General features: G+C 42.4%; 1 protein-coding gene across 2 annotated transcripts in view; it reads left to right on the top strand.

Annotated features, from left to right (window-relative positions):
- Positions 1–24,813, top strand: part of rab6ba (RAB6B, member RAS oncogene family a) — a 47,014-nt gene extending 22,201 nt beyond the window's left edge. Inside the window, exons 3-8 of one of the 2 annotated variants that reach the window (XM_068591379.1) lie at positions 5,316–5,369; positions 5,767–5,872; positions 7,352–7,463; positions 12,368–12,461; positions 14,502–14,568; positions 21,821–24,813. In XM_068591379.1, the coding sequence (XP_068447480.1) occupies positions 5,316–5,369; positions 5,767–5,872; positions 7,352–7,463; positions 12,368–12,461; positions 14,502–14,568; positions 21,821–21,885 (498 nt within the window). In that variant the 3' untranslated portion in view covers positions 21,886–24,813. Of the gene's footprint in view, positions 1–5,315; positions 5,370–5,745; positions 5,873–7,351; positions 7,464–12,367; positions 12,462–14,501; positions 14,569–21,820 lie in introns of both variants that reach the window. The other variant, XM_068591378.1, reaches the window with a different exon arrangement.
- Positions 24,814–26,009: the final 1,196 nt, after the last annotated feature.

The following is a 26,009-nucleotide window of genomic DNA, read 5'->3' as shown; positions in this document are numbered from 1 at the left end:
TTGCATGTAGAGTGAGTTCAAAGCCTTATGGCTAGACCCATATACACATTTACAATCCAATTGCATTGTAAGGCAAGACAATAGGACCCATTGACTATGTAAATGTGGTCTTTCCTCAAAAAACGGTTTTGCAAATGTATTTTTTGGAGAGATAAAAGTGACGTAATATTAGGACAAGTGGTCTTACAGGGTTTAGAATCAAATAGTGACAGCTGTCCATCGATGCCATCAGATGACAAATAGAATCTTCTCATTGATAATTCAGCACTTTCAATGGTGCTGGTTTGCCAAATTAACGCCAAAAGGTTGAGGCCCGCAGCGTAACTCTAAATCCACTGAACACTTTCCTGTTAGACCTTCCCCTAATGATTGAACTGTAATTCCAAAGGTTTGAGCATAATCATCCTCCAAATAGGTATAAGTCAAAGAATAATCATAGCACTGACAAAATCTGTTATTATTAAGGCTCAGGAGGTCAGGGTGGAGTCGTGGGGTTAGAGGGTGCAGATGCAGTCTTTTGGGGGCAGATTTTGATGCAATGTGACTGTAGCGAGGCCTACATCCCATAATGCATGGGTAGTAAAACGTGCCGGGCTCATTCCCCGCGCCGCTTTCAGAGAGTAGCACACTCGAAAGCCCCACTACCTGGCGTGAATGCAGTCCGCCTCGCTCCAAGGACGCCGCTATAACTCCCAACCGCAATGCACATCGATGAATCAACCGCCGTGAAATCCGACAGCCGTCAAAGTCGGCGCCGCCGAGCATCCGCCCATTTTAAGTGGCAGGCCGGGCAGAGTGCGAGGCGGACAGATGCCCGGCAGATAGCATCTGCTTATTTAATAATGTCCCCATATGCTGTTGAAGCCGGTCTCTGCCCCACTATTGTAATAGCCTCAGCACCAAAACGAACAGCCATGAGGAATATGAGAATCAGTTGTTTGTATTTGTATGTAAAACAAAGCCGTTTGAATCCACCGCTTAACCCTTAAAGCCTTCTTGTTTTTATTATTTATTTGGATGAGAAGATTTATGCGAAGTCGCTATTTCCGGGGCCTGGAAACTGAACCACTGCTTGTTCTTAGTTTTGTTTTCATGCAGGTCGAGCTCTAAGATCTGAGCACATCCAGTTCAGTCCTTTTGGAAGGGAGAGTAGCAGTGAATTTAGAGCGCGAGGGCCCATCAGGAAGATGATGAAACCAAGCGTGGTAGTGGCTTCAGTCAGCAGGGGGAGGTGAGCGAGGCGAGCCAGATTTGCTGCCTATAAAGCAGCAGCCTCCCATCAAGCAGCCACCCAGCCGAGAGAGACAGAGGCAGGCGTCCTCACTGCCTGGCAGCACATGCTAAAGGGCTCGGAGCCCCCCAGAGGCAGAGCGCTTTTGTCAGCCGTGCTGGAGCTGTCAGTCAGGCCTGGCCATCAGGCTGTAACTGCATCTGTCTGCTCTGCCCAAACGTTCAGATATTTAGTGTAGCAACAGGCGATTCTGATTTATTGGTCATTCAAAAGGAATGTAGAAGGGGACAATTTTGAAGCGGACGATAAGACAATGAAGATGAAATTATGTGAAAGTCATATTTGCTCACACCAGTTTTACTAATCAAAAAGGCCAGTGGGTTCCAGCTTTTCAATTGTGAGGATTTGCTCCTTTTTGTTATCTTCTGTTATGCTAAATTGAATACATTTGGGGTTTTGGGCTATTTGTCAGACAACACAAGAACCTTGAAGAGGTTGTCTTGGTGCGATGGACATTGTTAACTATTTCCTGACATTACATAGACCAATCAATTAGTCTATTGTTCGGGCAAGACAATGAACAGTTTAATTTATGCACTATTTATGCTTTTTTTCATCACCTGCTGCCCCTACAACAGGAATGAAATATAAGAGCCAGTGTATCTAAACGTATTTTAGGACACATTCATATTATCTGTGGAGTTGCAACAATTGGGGAAATAATTGATTAACCAAAAACAGAAAAATACATTTTCAGCAATTTTGATAATTGATTAATCATGTCAGTCAATTATCAAGCAAAACACGACAAATGCTTTCTGGTTTCCGCTGTGAGAATTTGCTGCTCTTCTCGGTATCATACAAACGTAAACAGTTTGAAGATGTTACCTTCAATTTTGGGAACCGTCATGTATTTAACTCTATTGCAGCCAGCAACAGTGATGCGCTCTTCTCTTTCAATCTGCTGAATTGGTTCATTTTATATGAACGTAGCCACGGTGCTTTGTGACTTGAGGAAAATTTGTTAAATAGACTAATTATGAATTTGCACCAGCACGACTCGCTCTGCTGTGGTTACAAATGTGGCGATCTGTAATTGTTGTGTTCTACATAAACTACATTCACAGCCTGATGGAGAAGGCCTAAACATAGATCGATCTCTTCCCTCTGGTGCTGGAAAGTCAATTCTAAATTTATCCGATTTTGCGTGCTCACAAACTGCTGTCGAACACGGCCCTGTGAGCTAATAGCCAGCATGCTCGCTGTGACTCAGGCTCTGTTGGCTTAACAGAGTCCAGATGGAGGGCTTTGGAAGTCCTGGTGGAACACTTGTGGAACAAGTGTTTAAATTCTATTGGTAAAAACCATCTATTTGGTATTTAAGTAGTAAATAAATAATAAAAACAACAAAGCTTTTCATTTCACAATGATAATTGAGAACAAAAAAGCATCACATCCCAGAAACCCCTATAAATCGTTTACTGCATGACAAGAGAATAAACTCAGAAAAAGATTTGTGGTATTCTCTTTTGCTAAAAAGATTTATCGAAAGAAACAAACTACAACACCCATAATGCACGGGGCTCATTGCCACCAGCGCTGAGTAGGCTTGACATGATACAAATCTAGTTGAAAATGTGCAAAGTACCTCTTAAAAAACACTTGTATTTTTTATTTACCCAGACTTTAGACAACGCCAAGACAGTTTTGAATAGCTGACATGGCTGCTTTGGTGAGAAACTGCTCATTCCCTCTGATTTCGGCCGTGGTGGTGTTGCCTGCATTTATGTGGAGTTGATGTGTTTTCGCATCACCGTTAATGTGATTTACTTAAATCCTATTGTGTGATGGACCAAGTGTTCAGGATCTTTTGATGTCAAAATCAATTCATGTAGTGATGATATCACTTGTGAAAAATGTGTCTTAAGGCCCCTAAGAAAGAAAACCATTTCAAATATGATGTGATAAAATCCCCTAGATGTGTTGAAAATACAAATGTTTGCACTGGTCCCTGGCAGAATGATCCAAAGAGCCTGTCTTCTGACAATGTGCGGTAGTTAAAAATGTAAAAGGAATATTAATCATTTCTGGCGATCTAATGCTTTCATGTATAACTGATTCTAAATTTAAAACTGGGGCCAGAAAGAGCCTTCAGCACCTCTGCCATGCCCAAAGGGGGAACTCCTGCCACATCTCCTCCATGCTTTTAACTCCATTGTGTCAAAATTAAGTTTATTTTAAGTGTTTCCTCAAGTGACCCACATTTTAAATACATCCATTAATTTTAAGTTTAAAGTTATTTTCATGGTCAGTGATTTTTTTTTTTCTCCAGTCGGTTATAGAAGTTGTTTTCAAGCATATTCTGCCAGAATAAGTATGGGGATTAATTTGTCTGAGCAGTGTTTTGGTGCAGATACGGCCAAACAAGTCCTTTTCTTATCTCTTGAACAATAATCGTGTATCAAGTGCTTTATAATCCTTCTTGGGGCAGTTTATTACCAGCCTAGCAGGGCTTGATGTGGCTGAGTATAAGGGATAAAGGATAAGGGAAGAGTATAGATGACGTCCTGTCTTTGTGCCAGGCTCTCTGAGTTAGGCCACTGTTGGAGCTGGCATCGCCAAGGAAACAAGTGCGTGATCGAGCTACTGATGCCCAGTCCTGTCGAAGTGGGTGGTGCCGTAGACGACAAACAAATGTCCCTCCTCCCACCTGCTTAATCACAGACGGGTGCAAATGTATCTTAGCACCAATAGAATGCAGCATAGTACAGTTGACCGCGTGCTCGGCACACAGGTAAATTCCCTGTCGGGCCCCTCAGACCTATCGGCCCCCTGCAGTGCGTGCTCCAGCTGGCTGGTGCTGCAGTTTGCCGGCCGGGGTAACACACACTTCAAACATACAGCTGTGGACTGCTGCCTGACCCTGGGTCAGTCCTGCACACCCGCTACCGTTGAGCCCACTACGCACTCTCCCCCTCGCACACTGAATCATCTGGATGCACCACCTGAAATCTGCCATGTCTGTCTCGTTCATTTTTATAGAAATATTTAAAATGCACACACTCTAATAGAGAAGAAAGACGATTTACCAACACACATCTGTCCAAAAGGCCAACACTGAACAGTTCTGGCTTAAAAAAAATAAAAATAATAATAATTCAGTAACATAAACAAATCCAAATTTGCAGTTTAAACATGAAGTTCTATGGTTTGATTTCTACAAGCCAGAGCACCCAATGATATGGCGGCGAGGCAGAGAGCCGTGGGCTCGGCTGTGGAAAGCAAACATTCCTTGAAGAGGGAATACACGGTGCCATCTGCCTCGTGACACAACGTGGGGTTATCATTAGATTGCCCTTATAAATGGTAACGCGATAGGATGCGAGTCTTGATTTCAAGCAGCACATTTGAGTATGAAAATCTTACTCAAACAAAACACTCGCTCTGATTATTGAAATGGAAAGTTTCGCACACAAATAGCTGACAAACTGCCGTCGTTCCCAAAGACCGGGTCGGGAACCACAGGCGCGGTCGGAGGAGACTTTATCAGAGTCGCAGAATACATTTACAGAATATCCTCCATAGTCTAAATTTAACATTTTATATCTGAGGAGGAAGCCTGAATGATTGTATTGTTCTGATATTTGTGCCTACTTATAACATTGTATTGAAATGCATGGCATTTATAAAGTGTTCAATGTGCATATTTTCAGCTTGAAGATGACAACAACAATGAAGCGTGTGTGTTTCCCATGAAGCTCTTTGCTTTCAAAATACGGGTGACAAGTTAGCCCAAAATACACAACCTGGGTCTACAGAGGAAAAAAGCTTGGGAAGCACTGCTATAGGCAGCGCCACTTTTAAAATATAATTTGATGGCCAGTCAACAGACAGTACAAACTCTAATCACAGACTTGAATCAACAGTTTACTGAAATGGTGCCATTGCCTTGTATTGCAATACAGTTTACAGGGGTTCCTTACACCCCTAAATGAGGGATAGTATGTGATCAGGACTGTAATGAACCTTGTCGGAGAGATTAACATTCATGCTGATCCAAGGACGTCTTCTTCCCCTAAACCAGGCCACAATTGGAATTGACTTCCTGTCGAAAACCATGTACTTGGAGGATCGAACGGTAAGAAGCCTCAGTTACCGCTGTAGTGTCATGTGACATGTAATGTGCCAGCGGCCCTTTTGTCCGCTGGTTTCTGCAGTAATGCATGAGCTTATTGACGAACAGCTTGTCCTCTGTCTTGCTATGTAGATGAATGCATGTCTGTGTACCTCAAGGGATTTTTTCATACAGCAACACCACCTTGGACGCGTCATCTCGAGGAGACCACTCGTATAAATAATGAGTGTGAACCTAGCGACTGAGTACCCTCAGACGCATATCTATTTGTGCCATTATTGTGTTGTGTGTGTGTGTGTGTGTGTGTGTGTGTGTGTGTAGGGAGCCGACTGTTTCCGTGCTCTCTGACAATCTATCTGAATAACCTCAGTCTCCTCAGCTGTCTCTCTCTGAACCCCAGGTGAGGTTGCAGCTTTGGGACACAGCGGGACAGGAGCGCTTCAGGAGCCTCATCCCCAGTTACATCCGGGACTCCACTGTGGCTGTGGTGGTCTACGACATTACAAGTGAGTGTGGAGACGTATTTCCGTCCTGGTTGTGTGTTCACAGCAAAGGCAGTTAAATACTACAGGTCCAACAATCCTGGGGGCAGCAGAACAAACTATTGTTGTTTTCATTTAGAAGTCAGTCTTTTCTTTTATTCTATGTGCAGCCGGGATTTGATTTAATGTTGCGCACGGCCCGGGTCTGCCAACAGCGAAAGTGAAAGTATTTGGTTCCCGCGCTGAGACTTTGGAGATGTGATAACCAATTCTAACAGCTTACTGTGGCTGCTCCTTCATGTTCTATTGCTCCCTGCAATATTTCAAACTGCCTGGCTTTTTTTAAAATACACAATAGCAGCCGGTGTCAAGCTCACGAACACATTTCCTGTGCCTCTGTAGCAAGAGTGGAGTCATGTTTTTACTGCAAAGCTGCAGCAATACGACAAAATTAAATTAGTATTAACTGAATGCAGCATCTTTCTCGACAGTGTCACTACAGACACCCAGTTCCTGAGGCTGCAAAATGTACTTTCATCAATGGGCCAGTGGCTCAATCGCCTTTGTGTTTCCTAATTGGGTATAGATAGTGACTTAAAGATGTGTATCAATTAAAACTACATGTCTTGTGTTCTTCTTGGAGCAGAAACTGAAAAGGAGAAATGTATTTTTTTGGTTGGATGATAGCACCCTCTATAATATATATACATTAATGCTTCATAGAAAGAACCATTTGTCCTGAATATATCACCTCGCTAATGTATTCTGCTTAAAAGTAGTCGTAAAGCGAAACAGAAATATTTAACTGTCGTTTTAAGAAGGCGGTCTTTCCTCATCCAGAGGTAAAACCATGTAATATCTAGTCGTTTTGTGAGGATCAATGTTCCATGACAGAAAGTGACATTTATTTCCTCTCAAATCTACCTGTGGCTTCTTTTTATTTGTTTAAATTATTAAATTACACTGACTGTAATATGATTGCCCTCCGTAAGTGAATTTTATTCCTGATTTTATGGAAAAATATGTGTTACTATCCCATAACACCATGTTTTAGTTTCCCACCCTGAAAAAGATGTGCGGCCTGTCATCAATTTCCCAGTCCAAGAATACAATACGACTCCCAAGTCTGCATGTCAGCAAGTCTGCATACTCAGTAGACCTGGCAAGGTCAAAGGGATTTATGAGGAACTTCAACGTGCTACAGAGCTGTGCATGTACACTGCACCATGGACTTATTGTGTAATTCAGCTAACATCAGGATTTGTAAGATATTTCTTTTGAATTTATAATTAGCAGCAGTAGGTAATACAAACTGTTGGGCACAGATTTCCGGAGATTATCATTATAAAAACACCAAGCATGTCAGTGTTTGAAACTCAAGATGAAATATGACTAGATTGGTTTAGAGCAGTAGCAGCAGGAGGTGTCAGTGCATTGGATGTTGCTGCAGTTGCACAAACCGCATCTTTAAATTGACTCTACGTCGTCCTTTCTTCCCGACAGATGTGAATTCATTCCAGCAGACGTCAAAATGGATCGAGGACGTGAGAACAGAGAGAGGAAGTGATGTCATCATCATGCTTGTCGGCAACAAAACAGACCTGGCAGATAAGAGGTGTGTGTGTCACAGAGAAAACCGGCCTCCTGCAACAGCACCTGTATCGCGCGTTTGTGTGTCTTTTTTAGTCAGCATCTCCTTTCATGTCTTGGAACCATGGCAACCATGATGTGCAAAGTGTCAGCCTGTGGGAACATTCAGTGGAGCGTCCTCGAGAACAAAACATGATAAAAGAATCAGACTGACTCCCTGCAGAGCCGAGGATTTGATTAGATGCCGGAGAGTCCTGCTGAATACATCTGTATATTGATGAGACAGAATTGATTATCTTGAGACCAAAATAACTCCTTAATTTAACATATGAATCTTTATACAATGCCACCACAGTCAGTCTCATACAAAGACAGGTACATTTGCTCCAATATATATCAAACATCTAAATGATTGCACTCATTAGCATCACAGATTATGTTGCGTGTTGTCATAGTAATTATGGTGGAACATTAGGCAACTCAGCGACTCTAATTTCTACAAGCAAGCAACCATTTTCCCCCTTTCCAAGCAATAACTCAATGACTTAGCCCCTGGTGACACTCAAACACTCCGGGGAATGTGCACAGGGGAATTATCTTTTCATACGTATATGTACCTTTTATAATTAATATAACTCCATAGTGAGATAAAGGGGAGCAAATGCTAGTATTTAATACAGCTGAAAGGGAGAAAGATTACGATTTGAAAAAGTGTAAAGGTAAGACGACGTAAAGCAGAACTATACAGAGAGAATTAAACCATCACATTGCTTGTGCCAAAAAGCAATGATGTAAAGTCATCAATCTTAAGTACTAGTGTTGCTTCCTTTTTTCATGTAAAAGTCCTTATCCTGACATCCTTTAAGGAGTGTAGGAAACAAGCTGAACCACTTTACTCGCGTTGATAGACAGAATGTTACCTGTTTTAACAGCAGCAGGTGTGTTACTGTTGGCCCAAGGCTCCTGAATGCCAGCTGGGTCTTGAGCTGTGGGACATGACATGGAGCTGTGAGGCGAGAGGGTTACAGCAGATGACGCTCTAAAATAAAGAGATGGTGTCCGCTCAGTATGCTCGAGTGGATGGCGGCCTATACACAAAAGAGCGTTTTCAAATAGAACACATTTATGTCTGGTCTTTTATTAAGGATAGTTTCAATCACTTCAGTAAAACGAATCAATCCCCCATGTTCTATTATCATTCTCGTCGGGCTTTCGGTAGGACAACCTCACTTTCCCAGTTTTTACCAAGTGGACACTTTGCTAAAACAGCTAACCGTCTACTTTCTGCTCCGGTTGACTGATCACGTGTCATTTTAAGAAGACGGAGGGGCACATGGTCGGTGTGGTAGCGCGCTGTAGAATGATATGGTTTGATCCTTTAGCTTAGAATCAGATTACATCTCGATCCTTCGGGTTTGTTGAAATGGCTCAGAGAATGTGTCCTCATGTGGTGAGTAACCATGCATACATTATGCACACATCATTGAATTCGTCTTGTCAGCTTCATGTAACATCTACAGCATTAACATGTCAAGGATCTACTTTGACCAATGGAAAGAAGTTGCCCTTGGCATTCTTGTGTCTCATGATGTGTTCACAACTTTTCTCGCGCGTCGAGAAAACAGCGCCTGAATGAAGCCGCTATCAGCTCCTTCCGGGTGTATGGGAGCAGTTTGATTCAGCACCAGCAGGACGGCGGTGACGAGCAGAACATCTCAACGCTGATTGGCTGACGCAACTATGACTCACGCGTTTTTGCTGCCGGAGTTGGGAAATTTTAACTTGCGCGTCGACCCGAGTTCGCCCTGTGGCCTACGGGCTGTTCGAGCTGCATCTACGCGTCTGACGCGCTGCCCGCTGGAAAATACGCGTCTACACAGCTTCGACGCAGCTTTGCATTGACTTTGCATGTAATCTCGACGGGCGTTGAAATCTTGACACGTTCGGTGTGAACACAAGAATCCCACGTGTTTCCACAATGGTATGAAAGCCCAAGGGGAACTTTATTAAAATTATAATGTAAACTGATGTAATCCAATTTTCACATTCACAAAAATTATAATGGTAAAGCTGCTTGACACTTAGTTTCCAAACAGAGTTTCAAATTCAGATTTGACCTAATTTTAGTAAAAACTGTCCACTGTAGATAAAATGACAAATGTTTTTTTAATTTTCGGATAGAACATTTTAAATGGTCATCATCTGAATATCAGGTCACATTGTTGTTATTGCATTTTCATTTTTAAATTTGAATAAACATTTGATTCTTGTCCGCTGTACAGCAGAGTATGACAACAAAATCGTTTTGCATTTTAATCTAGTCATAGAACATATAATATGTGTAAAAATGATAATGCTATTGAGGACATTTTTAAGTTTACATGATCATGTTCAAGTTTACATTATCATTTTAATAGAGTCCCCAATAGGTTTGCATAAAATAAAGACTGCCTGAGCTGTGATATTAATCCACACCAAGTGTGGCATGAACTGAATTATTTAGAAAATGTTGTCCTCCAGAAAAACAGTGGACTGAAAACTACTAAACTTTTACCTTTTTAATGTACAGGTCATTAATGTTGGCAGCAATTAAGTTGGGTCCTAATGGGTCTGAGTTAAAACCCCAGTGAATGTTCCCTGGTAAAGAAGCTAAAGCTATTTACTGCGTTCACATAACCTCTGCCTCTTCTCCTAATTTGCTCCGCCTTATCGCTGTGTGTCTGAGCCTGACAGGTGTTTTCCTAAATCCTTCTCGTGCGAATGTGGTTAAGCCAGTAAAAGTTGCACATAGAAGCGATGATAAATGTTGCTGTCACTGTGGGCACTGTTCCGTGTTTGTGAGGCTCCAGTGACGCTACGCAGTCACAACTAATACTGACGAGTCTATTTAGATTCACTTTGTGAAGATGTCAAAATATAGATCAAATGAAAAAGAATAGGTAGTGCGTGTACGTCGCATGTCGGTGTCTGAGGACATGACTTGGCACCTGATCTGACAGCACTGTAAATCATGTGGCTGACATTGACAAACGAGTTGAAACACCTCAGTGTGAAGGAGAGGAAGAAGTCTGGTCGGGATGTAGTGTGTGTTTCTCTGGAGCCGCACTGTGTCTGTCAGTGGAGAAAAACATCCTAAAATAGGTCAATTTCGTTACATTGTCCAACACTTGATCAGCACTGACACATCTGGCTCCCTTAGACATCATAGAGGAGAAGCAGAGATTTGAGGATTTTTCTTTGCTCTGTATGATGCAATGTGGTTCAGTCGCTCGAGAGAAGCTGGTCGCTCGAGAGAAGCTGGTCTCTCTTTTAGTTTGGTCGGTTTGTTCATGCGTGGAGGAGCTTCTCACAATGCTTAGTACCTTTGGGGGGAGGGTGTGTGTGTGTGTGAGGGGGGGGGGGGGGGGGGGTATACACAGTTTAGGGGCTGCAGAGTCCCCCGAGCCCTGGATAAGAGGAACCAAGTGTGCATCGTACACCAGGCAGCATCAAACCCAGTGGAGCTTGATGTGCTGAACGCTAACTGCTACTGCATGACTTTGGTGTTTAGTTTTCAGGGACAGTATACAGCAACATTAGCATTCATTTAGCTGTTCTGTTTCTGTCTCCACTCATTTCTGAGGGAAATGTCAGGTTGTTTTGCAGCTAAATGCTAGCCGCTAACTGTCTGTCTGCGGTTTGGTGCTCAGACTGTATCGTCAGAAGAGTGAAGTTTAGGACAGTAAGATCAAAGCAAAGAAATTAGAGAGAAGTACAGGGGTGAGCAGTAATTATCTGTGGGTTGGTAACTGTAAAATGGAAATCTGTCTTGAATATTTATATATGTGTATGTATGTATGGGTATATGTATGTATGGGTATATGTATATAGGTATATGTATATAGATATATGTATATATGCCCTCTCTGAGAATGAGTGGTTGCACTACCAAAAAAAGTGATTAAACTCATCCTGTTGTTATGCTGGAGGTCATAATGACCATGGAGAGTTATGACACCGATCCCTTCTCTGCATTTACCTTTTGAGGAGATGTGATCACTAGTGGCTAAAGAGAGAGCTGCTCTCTAACTCCAGATGCTCTGCTGGCGTGCATGAATTATTGCTCGGATACCACATATTTTTCACCCATTGGGAAAATGTCTGATGATGAATAAGCCTCAGCGTTGTTTAAGTTGGAACTCAAGACTAGTGCATCCAGAAATAGCCACAGCAGCACTGGTGCAACCCTGTCAGCTGGTGTTATTATGCAAATATGTCTCCAGTGCAGTGTTTTCTCTTCTTGCTGCAGAAACTTCTTCCTCCCTCAGCTCACAAAGAGTGAATCTCTCTTCCTTCTGTGCGGTGATGCAGGGAGGAGCGTAGTGTTGCTCTGTGTGACGCTCTGCACTACAGGATAACTTGTAACCCTAACCCTATGTTCACACTGGCCTCACAGCCAGTCAGAGGGTCAGTTAAAAGTAGATGTTTTCTTTTTGTTTGTAAGAAGAGGAACAGAGAAGTCTGGTTACGTCATTGTTTACCCAGCCGGTTGATTCAAGCCGGCCGTCTTAATGAACCCGCTGCTGCCGAGTCAGCAGGAAGGCTCTGATCTCTCCGCTTGTGTTAATGGACACCTGACACAGCGAGAGTCCTGCCAGATTCGTTAAAACGCTATGCTAATTGGCTGTTATTAATGTCTCGCAGGACAATATAATTAATCATTCTCGAGTCATTAGCTAATTAAGTCTGGTGTACCCTCACAAGCCGAGAATAGCAGGAGCTGCAGCTGCAGTTAGTGGGCTTTACTGCAAATCTTTGTCTGGCGGCCGCTCTTCTCTTGTTGTCTGTTGACGTGAGGAAATCAGCCTCCACAGACTTTAAACGGCCAGCTATTATTTCTTATGCATTGATCTTCAATGTTTTCATGATAACTCCCCGACTTCTTCACAGGCAAATTACAATTGAGGAAGGCGAGCAGAGGGCCAAAGAGCTGAGCGTCATGTTCATAGAGACCAGCGCCAAGACAGGCTACAACGTCAAACAGGTGAGCTCAGAGCAAGTCTGTTTTTAGGATATGTCTTTAATAAGGAAGTGCAGACCATTCAGATAGACTAACGCAGTTCCAAGAATGGCAATATTATTAATAATAAAAATGTTATTTTTGAGCATATCCTAACTCTTCAATCCCCTTCTGCCATTCCTGGCGCATTTGATTTAGTGGCATTGCATACAATATGTGTCACGTCAAAGTGCTTTCTCACCCGCTCACCAAAACATCACTAGTGGTCAACAACTCCTACACGGTACCTTTTTTTTTAAAGGTCTCACAAATACCTTCTTCATAGCAGTAAAGCAGTTTTCCTTCCATGCTGCCACTACCAGCATCCGCCCAAGGCTGAATTGTGCATGTATTCATTATTTTTTATTGACATTTAATTAATAAATCAAATGTTTAGAAGAATTAGAGTGTTCCAGATACAAAGAGAAACGTAGCCCGGTTTGACAACAGCGATGAGTCTCTGAGCAGACGTTTGTGGTCGGAAACAACAACTGTCTGTTGAGTTAATAAGTAGCGAGATGAAGGCGAGCCGCACTGTGTCTGTCAGTGAACGGTGTTGCTGGCAGGCGCCTCTCTCGGCCCATGCCACCGCACAGACAGAGGAGGCTATTCTTCACCTTGCTTCATTCAGTACGGTGGAGTCTGACAGCGAAATGCCACGATGGAACCTTTCATACAAAGGTCACAGCGCTGCCTCCTCACGCTATTTGGCCACGTCAGCACTGTCCGCTGAGATGACGTGTCGGCATCAATTTCATCATCTTTCATTGGAACTAATACGCTATGCACTAAGACTGCATATTGACATGTGTCCTTTAACACTGGGAGATACTTCAAATCATCATGTAAACATGACTTTCCCCAAAAATGAGATGAATGACCAACCCCTCACCGCATGGATACTGGACTACCTCACCAACCGCCCACAGTATGTGCGGATACCGGGGTGTAAGTCAGATCAGGTGTCCTGCAGCAGAGGGGGCCCACAGGGAACCGTTCTGGCTCCATTTCTGTTGACATATACACGTCGGACTTCATATACACGTCGAACTTCAACCACAACCCTGCCAACTGCCACCTGCTGACGACTGCAATCGTCGGCCTCATCTCCGCCAATGATGACAGAGAATACAGAGAACTCAATCAGGACTTGGCTAAGCTCTCATCCCTGATGAACCACGCCTCCCACCCTTGCAGGACACTCTGGCCGCGCTGCACAGCTCCTTCAGCCAGTGGCTGATCCATCCCCGGTGTCTTAGGGAGAAGTACCACAAGTCCTTCCTCTCCGGTGCTGTCAGGCTGCACAACGAGCTGAGCCCCCAGTAGACCAAGAACCACAAACCACTTGAACACGCACTATGAACACTTGAATTCATGCACTCGTGCAATATTCACTTTAAGTATATTTAAGTACTTTTATACAAATTCTTTATTCCATCTGTACATTTTCTCTTACATCTGTATATTTTTATCCCATCTGTACATTTTATTCCGTCCATATATTTTATATTCTTTTTTACTGCTAATTTAAAAAAAATAATCTTAATCTGTTATTACCGTTCTACTGTTTGTTTATATCTTATTACTTGTGAGCAGTGCTGCTGTAATCCTGTAATTTCCCCACTGAGGGACTAATAAAGGATTATCTTATTTTATCTTATTAATGATTTAACTTGTGTTTTAGTTCTTTGCTAAGGAACAGATGCTTTAAAACAGTGACACAAGCCATCTCTTCCAAACATCCTGTACTTCCAGATGATACCGATTACATTTTTTGTTAAGTAACTTTGTAATTCAGTCTGCTCTCTCAAGTTCATGACTACATGTTAACAATCACAATGTTTTTTATGGAATTAACCAAAACTCAAAGAAGCTTATAACCAAGTCAAATGTTTAAGTTAATAAATAGTTAATACATGGATGCATGACAATCAGGGGAAAAGGATGGATAATATCTGCATCACTGCATTTTATTTTCACTTTACATGAAGTTAACTTGCCCTTATTCTGTGTCTGCCTTTTCAGCTGTTTCGACGTGTGGCTGCTGCGCTTCCGGGAATGGAAAGTATGCAAGAAACGAGCAAAGAAGGGAGTATCCTTTGTCAATTTACACATCACGAAAAGCCCCTTTTTTTTCATGAAAGACATTTTAATGATGATATGCCAACCACTCTAGCTCAGAGAAAACATTTGCTCATTTCAATCTTCACGTGTGTGCCAATGCTAAATTAAATGTGTTTTTATTAAAGGCAGGTTCTCTTTTTAAACCAGCAACAGGAGTCTCAGTGCTGCTGCACACAACTGTGCTGACTGGCTCATATCTGCTGCTGTCACTGAGCACATCACAGCTCCACCTGTAGAAGGTTTCCAGGAAGTAGCGTTTGATACTGCGAAATCATTTAAATATTGCAGTTATTGAGAACATCTTGGATGGTTTTTCAGTCTCGTAGAATGTATTTGTTTTGATTGCATTGAAGGAGCGATTGAAATCAAGAGACGCACATGTTCATATCGGAGGTCAAAGGAGGTGAATGCAGCAGCTGAGATAGATTAGTAGTCGTTATAATCAGTGACAAAAGAGAGCTGTCAGCCCATGTTGGCTCCTCTCCCGCATTGATTCTCACATCTGTAAATATACCAGACGTGGGGAACAATAAAGCAGCCTACACTCCACACTCATTTTGACTTTTGTAGTTTGCAAGCATTTCACACATAATAGATCTGCACTCCACTTTGATTGGTTTGATTCTCAAAGAAAGCCCTTGAGCTAGTTGGACTGTGTTTTGTTTCTGTATTTACTGTAATCTTTAAAACACTTTAGTTCACTCAATTCTCCTCCGATTGTTGGCTGAAGTCCTTGTCATACTGGAGAGCATTTCTGTTCTTTTTCGTTTACACTTTACAGTTTCATTGTAAACGTCACAATAACTTCTGCAGAACTAAATAAGCATTTATAATAAAAGGAAAGTCCTCCATTTTTTGTGTGACAACCAGGTCAGCAACGCCTGTAATCCATCACCCATGTTGAATTGACCCACTGGTAGTTCATCGATAATCCAGGCTGATCAAAAGTCTTCGTTTCAGGGGGTCTAAAACTCCATAGTAGGGTGGGCGCTTTGGCGTACATGTAGCAAAAGATATGTGTTTTAAAATGAAAACTTAGTAATGTGGTTGTAGCTTGAGGGATACAAACAACGAAGACACAATCGATCCCCTCGTGAGCAGAACAACACAGACCAACAGAGATGATGGCGCTCTCTCACCAGCACAGTTGAAGTCCATCATCATAGCACCAGAGTAACATAAATAAACTCCCACCGCATAGATATTATATAATACACAGAGCATAATACACATAATGTTAAATCGCAGTAAAATAAATGATGAGCCTTTTACAATAAGCTATGTGGCCAGAAAGAGAGCTAAACCTGCCCACGCAGAGAGAGGAAGGCAACCCAGGCTCTAAAATTTCTAAGTTGTTCCCCCGCATGTTAAATCAGAGTGCAGGTCAGTCTTGTCCCCTTCAGCCCCAGATGGCTTACTTCATACACATATCAGCGCCCAGAGGGCAGGTTTAAGATCTGCTTGGTTTTCTCCTTTTTAAAAAAAGACAAAAGCAGATATGTTGTTTTACAGTTACAAAGGTCTGACCCACCCTCCTTCCACTGTGGGAAGAATAATGTTGCAATGGAGTGATTTGGGGAAATTGTCATCATTACATGAATTCTGAATGATCTCTTATCAGATCAGATTTGCAGTATTCCAAATAATTAGATCACTGGAATATTGTGAATGAAAAAAACTTAAAAACATGACAATTCTCATGCATCTGGAGTGACAGAATTTGTCTAACTTTAGCTTGATTTTGAATGTTTTTTTTTGACTGTTCATATGGTCACCTGACAATGAGAACCTTCTTTTAACATAACCCATTCTGTATTTCCAGGTCTAACTTGGCTTTACCATTTAACAAAGTGTGATCAGGCTGCTGAAATAATAATATGAGAGAGAAATCATCATTCTGTCTTTTCAACTTTACACTGAGCCATATCCAAGTAACTCGGCAGCATTTCAAGTTGTCGCTGTTTCTCCTGCGACAGCGCTCGTCCTTCACATCCTCGTCAACACACACAGTGAGATGCCATCTCTATGGTAACTGTGGGGGAATTATGAAATCGCCTTTTTCTTGTACTATGTGCATATAGTTTTGTCATTACTTGTTCTGTGGGACGGCGTCTCGCCAGCACTGGCGCATTCATCTGCTCCGACTCCAACATAAATAGATGCTGACCTTGGTGTGGAGATGGAATGCCTACATTTGTCTCCCCAAGCATCTCCGATTATCGCCCACTCATCGCTTGCTGGAGTAGTCCAGCCTTTGCAAACTGCGCGGCCTCAATAATAAACTCAGTAACCTGACATCCCTCTGAACTGTGGGGCTGGCCCCTTTGCCTTTTTTTTATTGCAGTCAGACATATTTCCTAGCTATAATGCATCACTCGTATCCAGCCAATTCCGGTTATCTGTTTAGTTGTTTTTTTAAAATCTTTGTCTTGAAGGCATAATGGATGTGGATGTGTGCGGTGGAGGTGATGGAGCTGATGGATGGCAGGTAATGACAGTTCCTCAGCAGCACTGTGCCTCCGCTGTCATTGTCAGTTAATGGAGCAGCTATTCGGTTGTTATTGCATTGGGAATAGTATTGGATTTTACTGGGAGAATGACACGCATGTTCAAGTCTGAATGTGGCTGTTTTTATCAACTGAACTTTTAATAAAGCACGGTGCACAAGATATTTGCATTCTTTTTCATATTGAGGCCTTTACACGAGGGGCTTGGCGAATACGCAACAAGCGAAATAATATATCATGCGTAAAAACTGTTCATACTGGCAACGATGCAAATTTGCGACAGTTGCAATCCTTTTTAAAATAATTGAATAGATGTGTGAGGGCAGAGGACCAACTCCCAGGATTCTTGTGACTCAGAGCAGCGTCTGGCAGTCTGTCTGAAATGAACTACTGTATGGCCTGAAGCTACTGTAAGCCATTTTATTGAGTTTCTTTTTAGTGAAACGCTATGAGTGAATTTGAGTTCGCTCTTGTAAACAGTTACACAGTGTGTACAACTAGAGAGTTGTATTGTGAAAGTAGGAGCAGAAGGAGTGTATCTGGTTTGTCAATAGTGACAGGAGTAGTAAAGTCGTCTCGGTCAGGACTCCGTGTCGTCGTCCTGGATGTTTAAAGAGAACTAAGCCCAGCGGTTGGAGTTTGCGCTCCGTTCATTCTCATGAAAGTTATTCGGTGGCGCACAACGCAAAAAAAAGTTCCACTTCCAAGTATAGAATTCAGATGAAAGGACCCAGATGTTCCACATTATGGGCTCCAGAGAGCAATACGCACAAGTGTGTCAGATGTTTCTTCTCCAATATAAGTGAGTATTTTTGGGCCCCATGGCATCATGTGATGGAACCAGAAATTGTTATTCTACCGTTTGGCCACTATGTCACATTGTCTTCAAAGCACAACACTCTTCTGTTTGGACTGAGTTGTTGTACACTAACGTGTAACTCTGTTCTATATAACGCAATTGGTTGATACCTTCATTCACGTTGCAAAAGCTCCGAAAAAGTGACCTCATTACGGAAAAAAAACATGTTGCGAATTATTCATATGAACAAAAAAAAAAACGCCAATGGTGTGTAAAGGCCTTTAAGCAACGATTAGTGGACCGTAAAAGCCAGAAAGAAAACAAAAGTACAACAAAGTGTGATTTAATGGAACACTTAGACACAAGTTCCACTTGTTATTTCCTTTTTTAAAACAACTTGTAAATTGTTTGTTTGTTTTTTGGAGAAAGTAGTCACAGTCAGTTCCCTTAAATTGCCAGTTGGCGGTCATGCTGATTTATGGTGGATGTCGGGGGGGCTCTGAGGCACAGTCTCATGCCCTCTGTCGGAGAACAATTTCCTGCGCGGTCGCCGGGTATCAGCACCAGTGTGGGACCGCGGAGAGCGGGAAGAGGCTGTTCGACCTAGATGAAGTGCCGGGGTCGTCCATGTTAATGAGGGAGAGCCAGAGAGCAACATTACTCACGCAGGTCAAGGCAGCCACAGGATTTATTTGTTAGGTTTAGTTCTGAAGGAGTTTAGAGTATTCATGGCTGTTTTGTGAAGAATGTTACATCAGTCGAGGTACACTGCCTGGCGAAAAACAAAGTCGCCACTATAAAAAAGGTCACACACTAATATTTCGTTGGACCGCCTTCAGCTTTGATTACGGCACGCATTCGCTGTGGCATCGTTTCGATAAGCTTCTGCAATGTCACAAGATTTATTTCCATTCAGTGTTGCATTAATTTCTTACCAAGATCTTATATTGATGATGGTAGAGTCTGACCACTCCGCAAAGCCTTCTCCAGCACGTCCCAAAGATTCTCAATGTGTGAAAATGATGTCCCATGCTCCCTGAACTACTCTTTCACAATTTGAGCCCGATGAATCCTGGCATTGTCATCTTGGAATATGCCCGTGCCATCAGAGAAGAAAAAATCCATTGATGGAATAACCTGGTCATTGCTGAACCTGGTCGTTGCTGAACCTAGACCTGACCAACTGCGGCAAACACAGATTATAGCACTGCCCCACAGGCTTCTACAGTAGGCAGTAGTAGTTAAATCCAGGTGGCAACTTTTTTTTTGGCCAGGCAGTGTATAAATCACAGAATACAGCACACAGCAGAGGAGAATGTTGCTACTCCACCTAATTAAGACTTCATCCAAACATTTAATTCAATTCAGTTTATTTTGTATAGCCCAAAATCACAAATACAAGATTTGTGGACCTCTTCAGCCAAACGTTCTTCAACGGGATCCATTGTTTGTGTTTCTGCTGTCGCTTTTAAAAACAGCGGTATTATGCTATGAAACCGGAAATGCGAGACTCAGAAAGGATGTGGTTAGCGGACCAATCACAGCCTTGTGGGCTTGCGTTGCTTTGACGGATAGTCAGAAATTTGGGGTGACGCACGCGAGCACGCAAAATTGCCGATTTGACCACGCAAGGTCGGCCATGCGTGTCTTGCGTCTGCGTAAAACCCGAATTTAAATCAGCCTTTACAGCTCATTACGTGAATATGACAGAAATGGCAGGGCGCAGGGGATCAGCACCAGCTCCAGACAGCCACGGTCCATGAAAACTTGAGGCAAGGAAGCACAGAGGCTACCGGGAAAAAGTAAAGTTAGTAATGTGTATTAAAAAGACAATAACGTATCCAGAAGAATAGAAAAAAAAGAGACATGCGAGAAAGAAGAAGAGAGAGAGGAGCTCAGTGTATCCTAAGATGGCCCTTGCAGTCTAGATCTATAGCAGCATATCTGGGGGCTGGAGCGGGGCTAACCTGAGTCAGCCTTAACTATAAGCACTGTCAAAGAGGAAAGTCTCAAGTCTACTCTTAAATGAGGTGACCGTGTCTGCCCCTCGGACTGAAAGTGGAAGCTTATTCCACAGAAGAGAAGCTTGATAACGAAAGGCTCTAGCCCCCAACCTATTTTTTTAAAACTCTGGGAACCATGCATTCAATGAACACAACTCAGGTGTGAGCGATACCTATAACAATGAAGCGTAAGTTGACTCTCTGGTGTTCCATCATCTGCTCTCTTTTTTTAATGATATGATTTTAACTCTGTCAGTATTTTTCTTTAAAAAGTTGACCAAAATGAAAGGGGTCGCTTGTTGTGAAGAAGCATCGAGATCGAGCACCGCATTCTGCAGTTTCCCTCAGTACTGCAGTGCGTTGTAGCATCTTGCAGCTCGTTATTTCAGATTTTTATGTCGCTCCTGTAATCATCGGCGTGTTTCTTTTTAAGAAGAAGCTCTCATGAACCCTCTGTGTGCTGCCTGCCCAGCACTAAAAGCTGACAGCAGGCAGGAGAACACTGTGGAGCATTTAGCTGATAATATAGAGATATTTCCCTCCAGATTCACCATGTCAACTTAAAGGCGGGGTTATGCTTCTGTTGTGTGTTTATAGCTTGGTTGCGCTGCCCCCAGGTGGCGACAAAAGTCAAATCATGTAGTCTTAACATATGATTTCCAGTTATTGAGGTTTCCTCTGGCTGCCATTTGGAACAGACGATGTTCGGCAGATGTTTATTGCAGCTGCAAGCCACCCGTCTATTGTTTAAAAGCTGTTACAAGCTATTAACTTCCCGAACAATTTGTGCACAAGGCGACAATATGAAACGTATGCTACGACTGGTGACACAGAAATGGGGCTCATCACTCACTGTTCAGGAGATGCTGTAGTGTAGACTGTACCTGCACACAAACACACACAGGTATCAGAGGGCTGCTCGGTCTGCTCGTTCGGTTTGATGCTGCTGAAATCAGGCCTGCACAATCCGAATGGGAGTGCTCAAGTCTTACTTTTGCATTTTAAGACCCTAACATATAAGAAAACATGCATCAACCTGCCACCTTTAAAAGCACCAACTTCAACCACTGCATGGAAAAGCCCCAGTGGGACTGTCACACACTTCCTTGCATACAATATGTAGGCCACAGTCTATGTAGTCCCCCCCCCAACCCCTTTTCCCCTACTTTATACATGCATTAATTTTGCAAGAAAAGTGAATAATAAAGGTGCCCGGGCTGCCACACTCACTCGCTGGCTATAATGGAAGCATGATACACTTCTTGTCTCCTTTAAAACAGAGCCCATTGCCGCACCTTGTTCTCACTGCAAAATATGGAAAAGTAGGATTGACTGGAAATAAAACCTTTTCTGAATTGTGTAAAAAAAAACAACAACCAGCAACTGCGGAATAATTTTGATTTACAGCAACTCATTAACACACAATAGTGTATCAGCTTTAATTGTAGCACGGCAGTGCCAATGACATCCATTCTCATTATTACTAACGGTAAGAAGATATTTTCTGTTTAGCTGAATAACGTGGCGAAAGTCAGATGAGGATTTTTTTAGGACAAGTGTTGTAATTAATTTCTGATTCTAGTTAAAGATTTTTCCAAACTTTTTTGTCCATTTTATTTATTTATTTATTTATTCTCCCATGTATATTTTATTTGGCTAGAATTGGTTAGAATAATTGATGCCTGGCCTTTAATGGAAATTAAATAGATTCATGGGGATATGGCTCCATCTCGTGGTAGTAGAGTTGTACTCTTTTCCTCCGTAAAATCCTCCTCAGATCTCCAAATCTAATGATCCCGTGTCTGCTTTTCCTCTTTTCAAAAGTTGTATGCCAGCTAATTGATCTGTTCAAGTGAATGTGGCTGAATTAATACCAAATGTTTCCAAAGTTTCCTTAACATTGTTCTCCAGTGATCGACATCAAGTTGGACAAACCGCAGGAGCCCCAGACTACCGAAGGCGGATGCTCCTGTTAATACTCAGCACCGTTGCGGAACAAAGAAAACATCATTCACGCCACATGCTTGTTATGTTGCTTCCTATTGGTTAACCTGCAGTTGACTTTGCACGTTGAGAATCTGGCCTCCTCACCTGACTATTGGTCATCGGTTGGAACTAGCAATATGTGAATTTGGTTCTAAAAGTAGTGTAGGCTACTTTATTAATGAAACTGCCAAAAAGTCTTACAACTCGCGAAAAAACAAAAAGATGAAAAAAGAGATGCAGAGAAAAAAGACAAAGATGTGAAAAAGAAAACCCCCAACTTAGATATGTGGATACAAGTTTGTTTTTTTTAAGTCGAAAAGGAAGTTTCCCCAGTTTCTTTTTTGTATTTTTGTATATTCAGGGAAGTCTCTCTGGAAAGGTTGTTTTTTTAAAGATGCAAACAACTCAGCTCTGTATTTGATGGCTTGATGAGAGCGAATGATTTATGGATCCCACTCTTGTTAGAGGCAAAAATGGAGGTCCTCCCCACATTATTACCCAAATGCTGGTCTCGAGAAACCTTTATCGATCCCCTGACGTAGCCATTTATACCTACATCTCAAGGTGTATCACGAGACGGAACCTGTTTTAACCTGAAGGGTTCTAAATATGTTCTATATTCAGAGCATTCATATAGCAGCAAACAACTATTATCTGGAGGAATGTCTCATGCGGTGGTTACCACTGATGGCGTTGTAGCGCGTAACCGCCACAAAGACAAATCATGGTTTGTTTTCCGCTTGTACATCATGTGTGCATGAATTGCACACGTGATGTTTGCCAATCTAAAAGATAGTTTTGCATGTCAAAAAAAGTCACAGTTTGTTGTAGTACCATTGAGTTTTGTGTAAAATACAATTCATCGTTTGTTACTAACACCAACATGACTGTTACTTTGGCTATCTAGCACGCCACTTTTGGATGTGTCGTCGTTCTAATTATGTATTTTCACAGTCCTATACCTCAACAGTTTTACGGCAAAATGACTTTCCTGACGTGAAACATTTTCTCTTCAACTGACATCACATGTGCATCACGTGGGCAATTCACGGCACAAATCAGAACAGGATGGAAAATAGAAGATATTTGTCTCTCGTTGACTACGGTACGTATTATTCCTAAATAAGGTCCCATTGCGGTCCACCCACCGGAAAGGAGCGGGACTTTCCCTCTTTATAGAGAACCTTTAAGCCTAAAAGCCTCAGGTTTGTAGAGCCAATCACAGCTCTCCTGCCAATAACCGTCGTGGTATCCATAATTCTGCGCTCCGGCCGTCCAACAGGAACCGAACTGCAACATCTTGAGTATCTAATGCATGCCTAGTTTTTGAGCATAGGTACTGTCTACCAGTGTACACAAGTTTGAATATGTAAACGGTAACATTACATCAGTGACTTACTGCACTCTGAGGATGACTGTCTTTTTGTTCACGAGGACTGTCGAACTGGATTTGTATACTTGACTTCAGAATATCTCTTTGTCGTGTGTGTGTGTAAATGTGTGCTTTCCGTATAGGCAACGCTAGAATGCAGTCATGTAGAGGGCCACTGCCAATTTGTTACATTCTCGCCACATCACGGCACCACATAGATCACCATTTGTTTGCAGTGTGTCATAGATCCCTCCTTCCCCTCCCAAACACACACACTCCGACAACAGTATGACATCTGTCAGTGCATTGTGTGATATCGTGGTGGTTGTGATTATTGTAGTCTGCACATGCGCTGTAGAGGAGCGACTGAGGATCGAGCCCTGGCCTGGTGTCACAGAGGAACTTGAACACAGAGTCAGTCCCCTGTGGACTTCAATGCTGGTTCTGGGATCAAACTGCTTCTAGTCCTGGCAGAAGACTAATTTGCACTCGTAGACCTTTTTCAGGTTCATATGAAGTTCTAAAAAGCTTCATTGTCAATGTACAGTCACTTAAATCCAGACCTGTCCAGTTGTCTCGTGGCGTGTCCCCCACTGAGGGGACGTTTTCTTTGCTGCTTGTGTTTAAACTGACTACTGACATTGGCATTATGCAATGTTGTTTTAATTTAATTTAATTTAAAAAAAAATGTTGAGCTAGGTATCATAACATCCACTAGTGGTAAAGTCAGTGAACACTACTTTGATTTGACTCGTCTCTGAAGTGAAATCTTAATGCACTTTTTGAAGATCATGTTTTAGAATTAGAGTGACAGCGTATGAAAAAGAAAAATCAATATCTCCAGAACGCTTGGAGTACTGTGTCTTAGAGTAGACTTGAACGTTTATGAATTGTTCACGCGTGTCCAAAAAGGCAAGCACTCCTGTGAAAACTAGTGAGCCTTTCTAACCCTCGTAATGAGCCAAATAATAACACTAAGAGAGAGGGAGAGAGTTGGATCGAGCCTCAAAGGGCAATATTGATGGAAAGCCCTCTCTTGTGGGTTTAGGAGGGACAAAGAATGGTTGTATTTCAAGCTCTAATCCCTCGAACTGAAAGAAAAAGTAATAACGTATCGACCCTCTGTGTTGCTGCCTAATTATTTTCACCAACAGGAATGTACTGCTCTCATTACCGACCACACAGCCTTGTTAGGAGAGCACTTTTTGAGAAATGACTCGATGGTATTTATTTTTAAATGAGGACAAATGAATAATCAGTTGCTGTAGACATTTCTTTTGTATTTATTCCCCTTACACGTTAAAGTAGAGTCCCATTTTAGCATCCCCCGGAAATGGACCAACCAATGTCTTGGCGTGTCGTGGGGGGGGGAGCACTTGAGGATGGAGGCCATGGCCATTCCTTTGGCGGGGTGGGCGTGGGGGTATATGTTCTGTCACAGCTCTGTGCAGCGGACCTGATCAGTCCAGAGCTGGCTCTCCATTCACACTGTACAGAGATCTAGCATGTCTCTCCAAATGATTAATAAAGATGTCTTATTACCAAAGCCGTGCGTAGTCCTTGTCTTTCCTGAACTTTCAAATCACACTGACCACATCTACTCAGTGGTGGAGGAAATTCTGAAGTTTAGTACTTAAGTAAAAGTACAATTCCCCAGGAAAATAAAAGTAAAAGTACTACATCAACAATCCTACTTAAGTAAAAGTAAAAAAAATACTTACTTTTACATTTACTTTAAGTATTAAAAGTAAAAGTACTCAAGCAATGGGTTGTCTCTCAATGTCTAGGGCTGTACCATTTTAATAAAGAATGCAGATATAGTTACTGGTAATACTTATGCCTCTGCAGAAGTCACTACTAGTAATAATTATAAGCAACAACATTTGTTTATTGGATTGGTTGGTGTACTTATTGTGCTTAGCCTCTGTAATACTTTTCACACTCGCTTACAATTCTGCAGATGACAAGTTAATCTGCAAAGTTAATACCATTAAGCCAAACCAATGAAGAAAACATGTTCTATGCATTAGTCATTCTTGGGGCCTTTGAAATCAAACATGTTTTTTAAATAGGGCCAAGGGCGGCTCATATCTGAGGGCTCAGATGAGGCTGACTGGTTCCATGTTGAAAAGTTGTTCATTAGTCAGGCTGTCTGTCGAATGTTTAAGCAAAACAGGCAAGGCTACCGCTAGTGCTGCTGCCAAATGCACACTCTGCTGTCATTGGAGCTGATAGAGCCACCTGATTGGTTTAAACTTCCAAAACAGCAATGCAATCCATATTTTTGTATGGGCAACATTTTGGCGAAACTGTGTTCATGTGGATGTGGACTCCCATAGTGGACCAGGACCCCCCTACAGGCTCAAGACCTGTATCCAGACCTGATGGACTCTGGCTGGGGTACCTTAAGTGATGTGGACCTTGAGCCTTGGCTGGGTCCCCCTAGAGGACCAGGACCATTTCAAGACCAAGACCACCACTCGCACTCCTTACCTTTTTTGCCTGACTTTAGACAGTCATTGCTGGAGCACCTAGAAGGCTGCACTTTGGACGTCTTCAAGAGAACCAGAGGTATCCATCGGCGCCACCACTGACCGGATCGGATGAGTGGGAAGTATTTTTGCCGTTCTCTGGAGCGGTCTGCCGCAGGTGCATAATTTCTTTCCTGCAGTGTTTCAGTCGTAGCTCGGGCTCTGGACCAGCTAAAACTATGCATTTTTTTCCTTGTGTACCTGGGATTCC

Source organism: Clinocottus analis, unplaced genomic scaffold, assembly GCF_023055335.1.
Source record: "Clinocottus analis isolate CAN_PGR_092001 unplaced genomic scaffold, fCliAna1.0.p SCAF_25, whole genome shotgun sequence".
Classification (NCBI taxonomy): domain Eukaryota; kingdom Metazoa; phylum Chordata; class Actinopteri; order Perciformes; family Cottidae; genus Clinocottus; species Clinocottus analis.
Note: the sequence above shows the minus strand (reverse complement) of the source record. Positions and strands in the feature narration are given on the sequence as shown.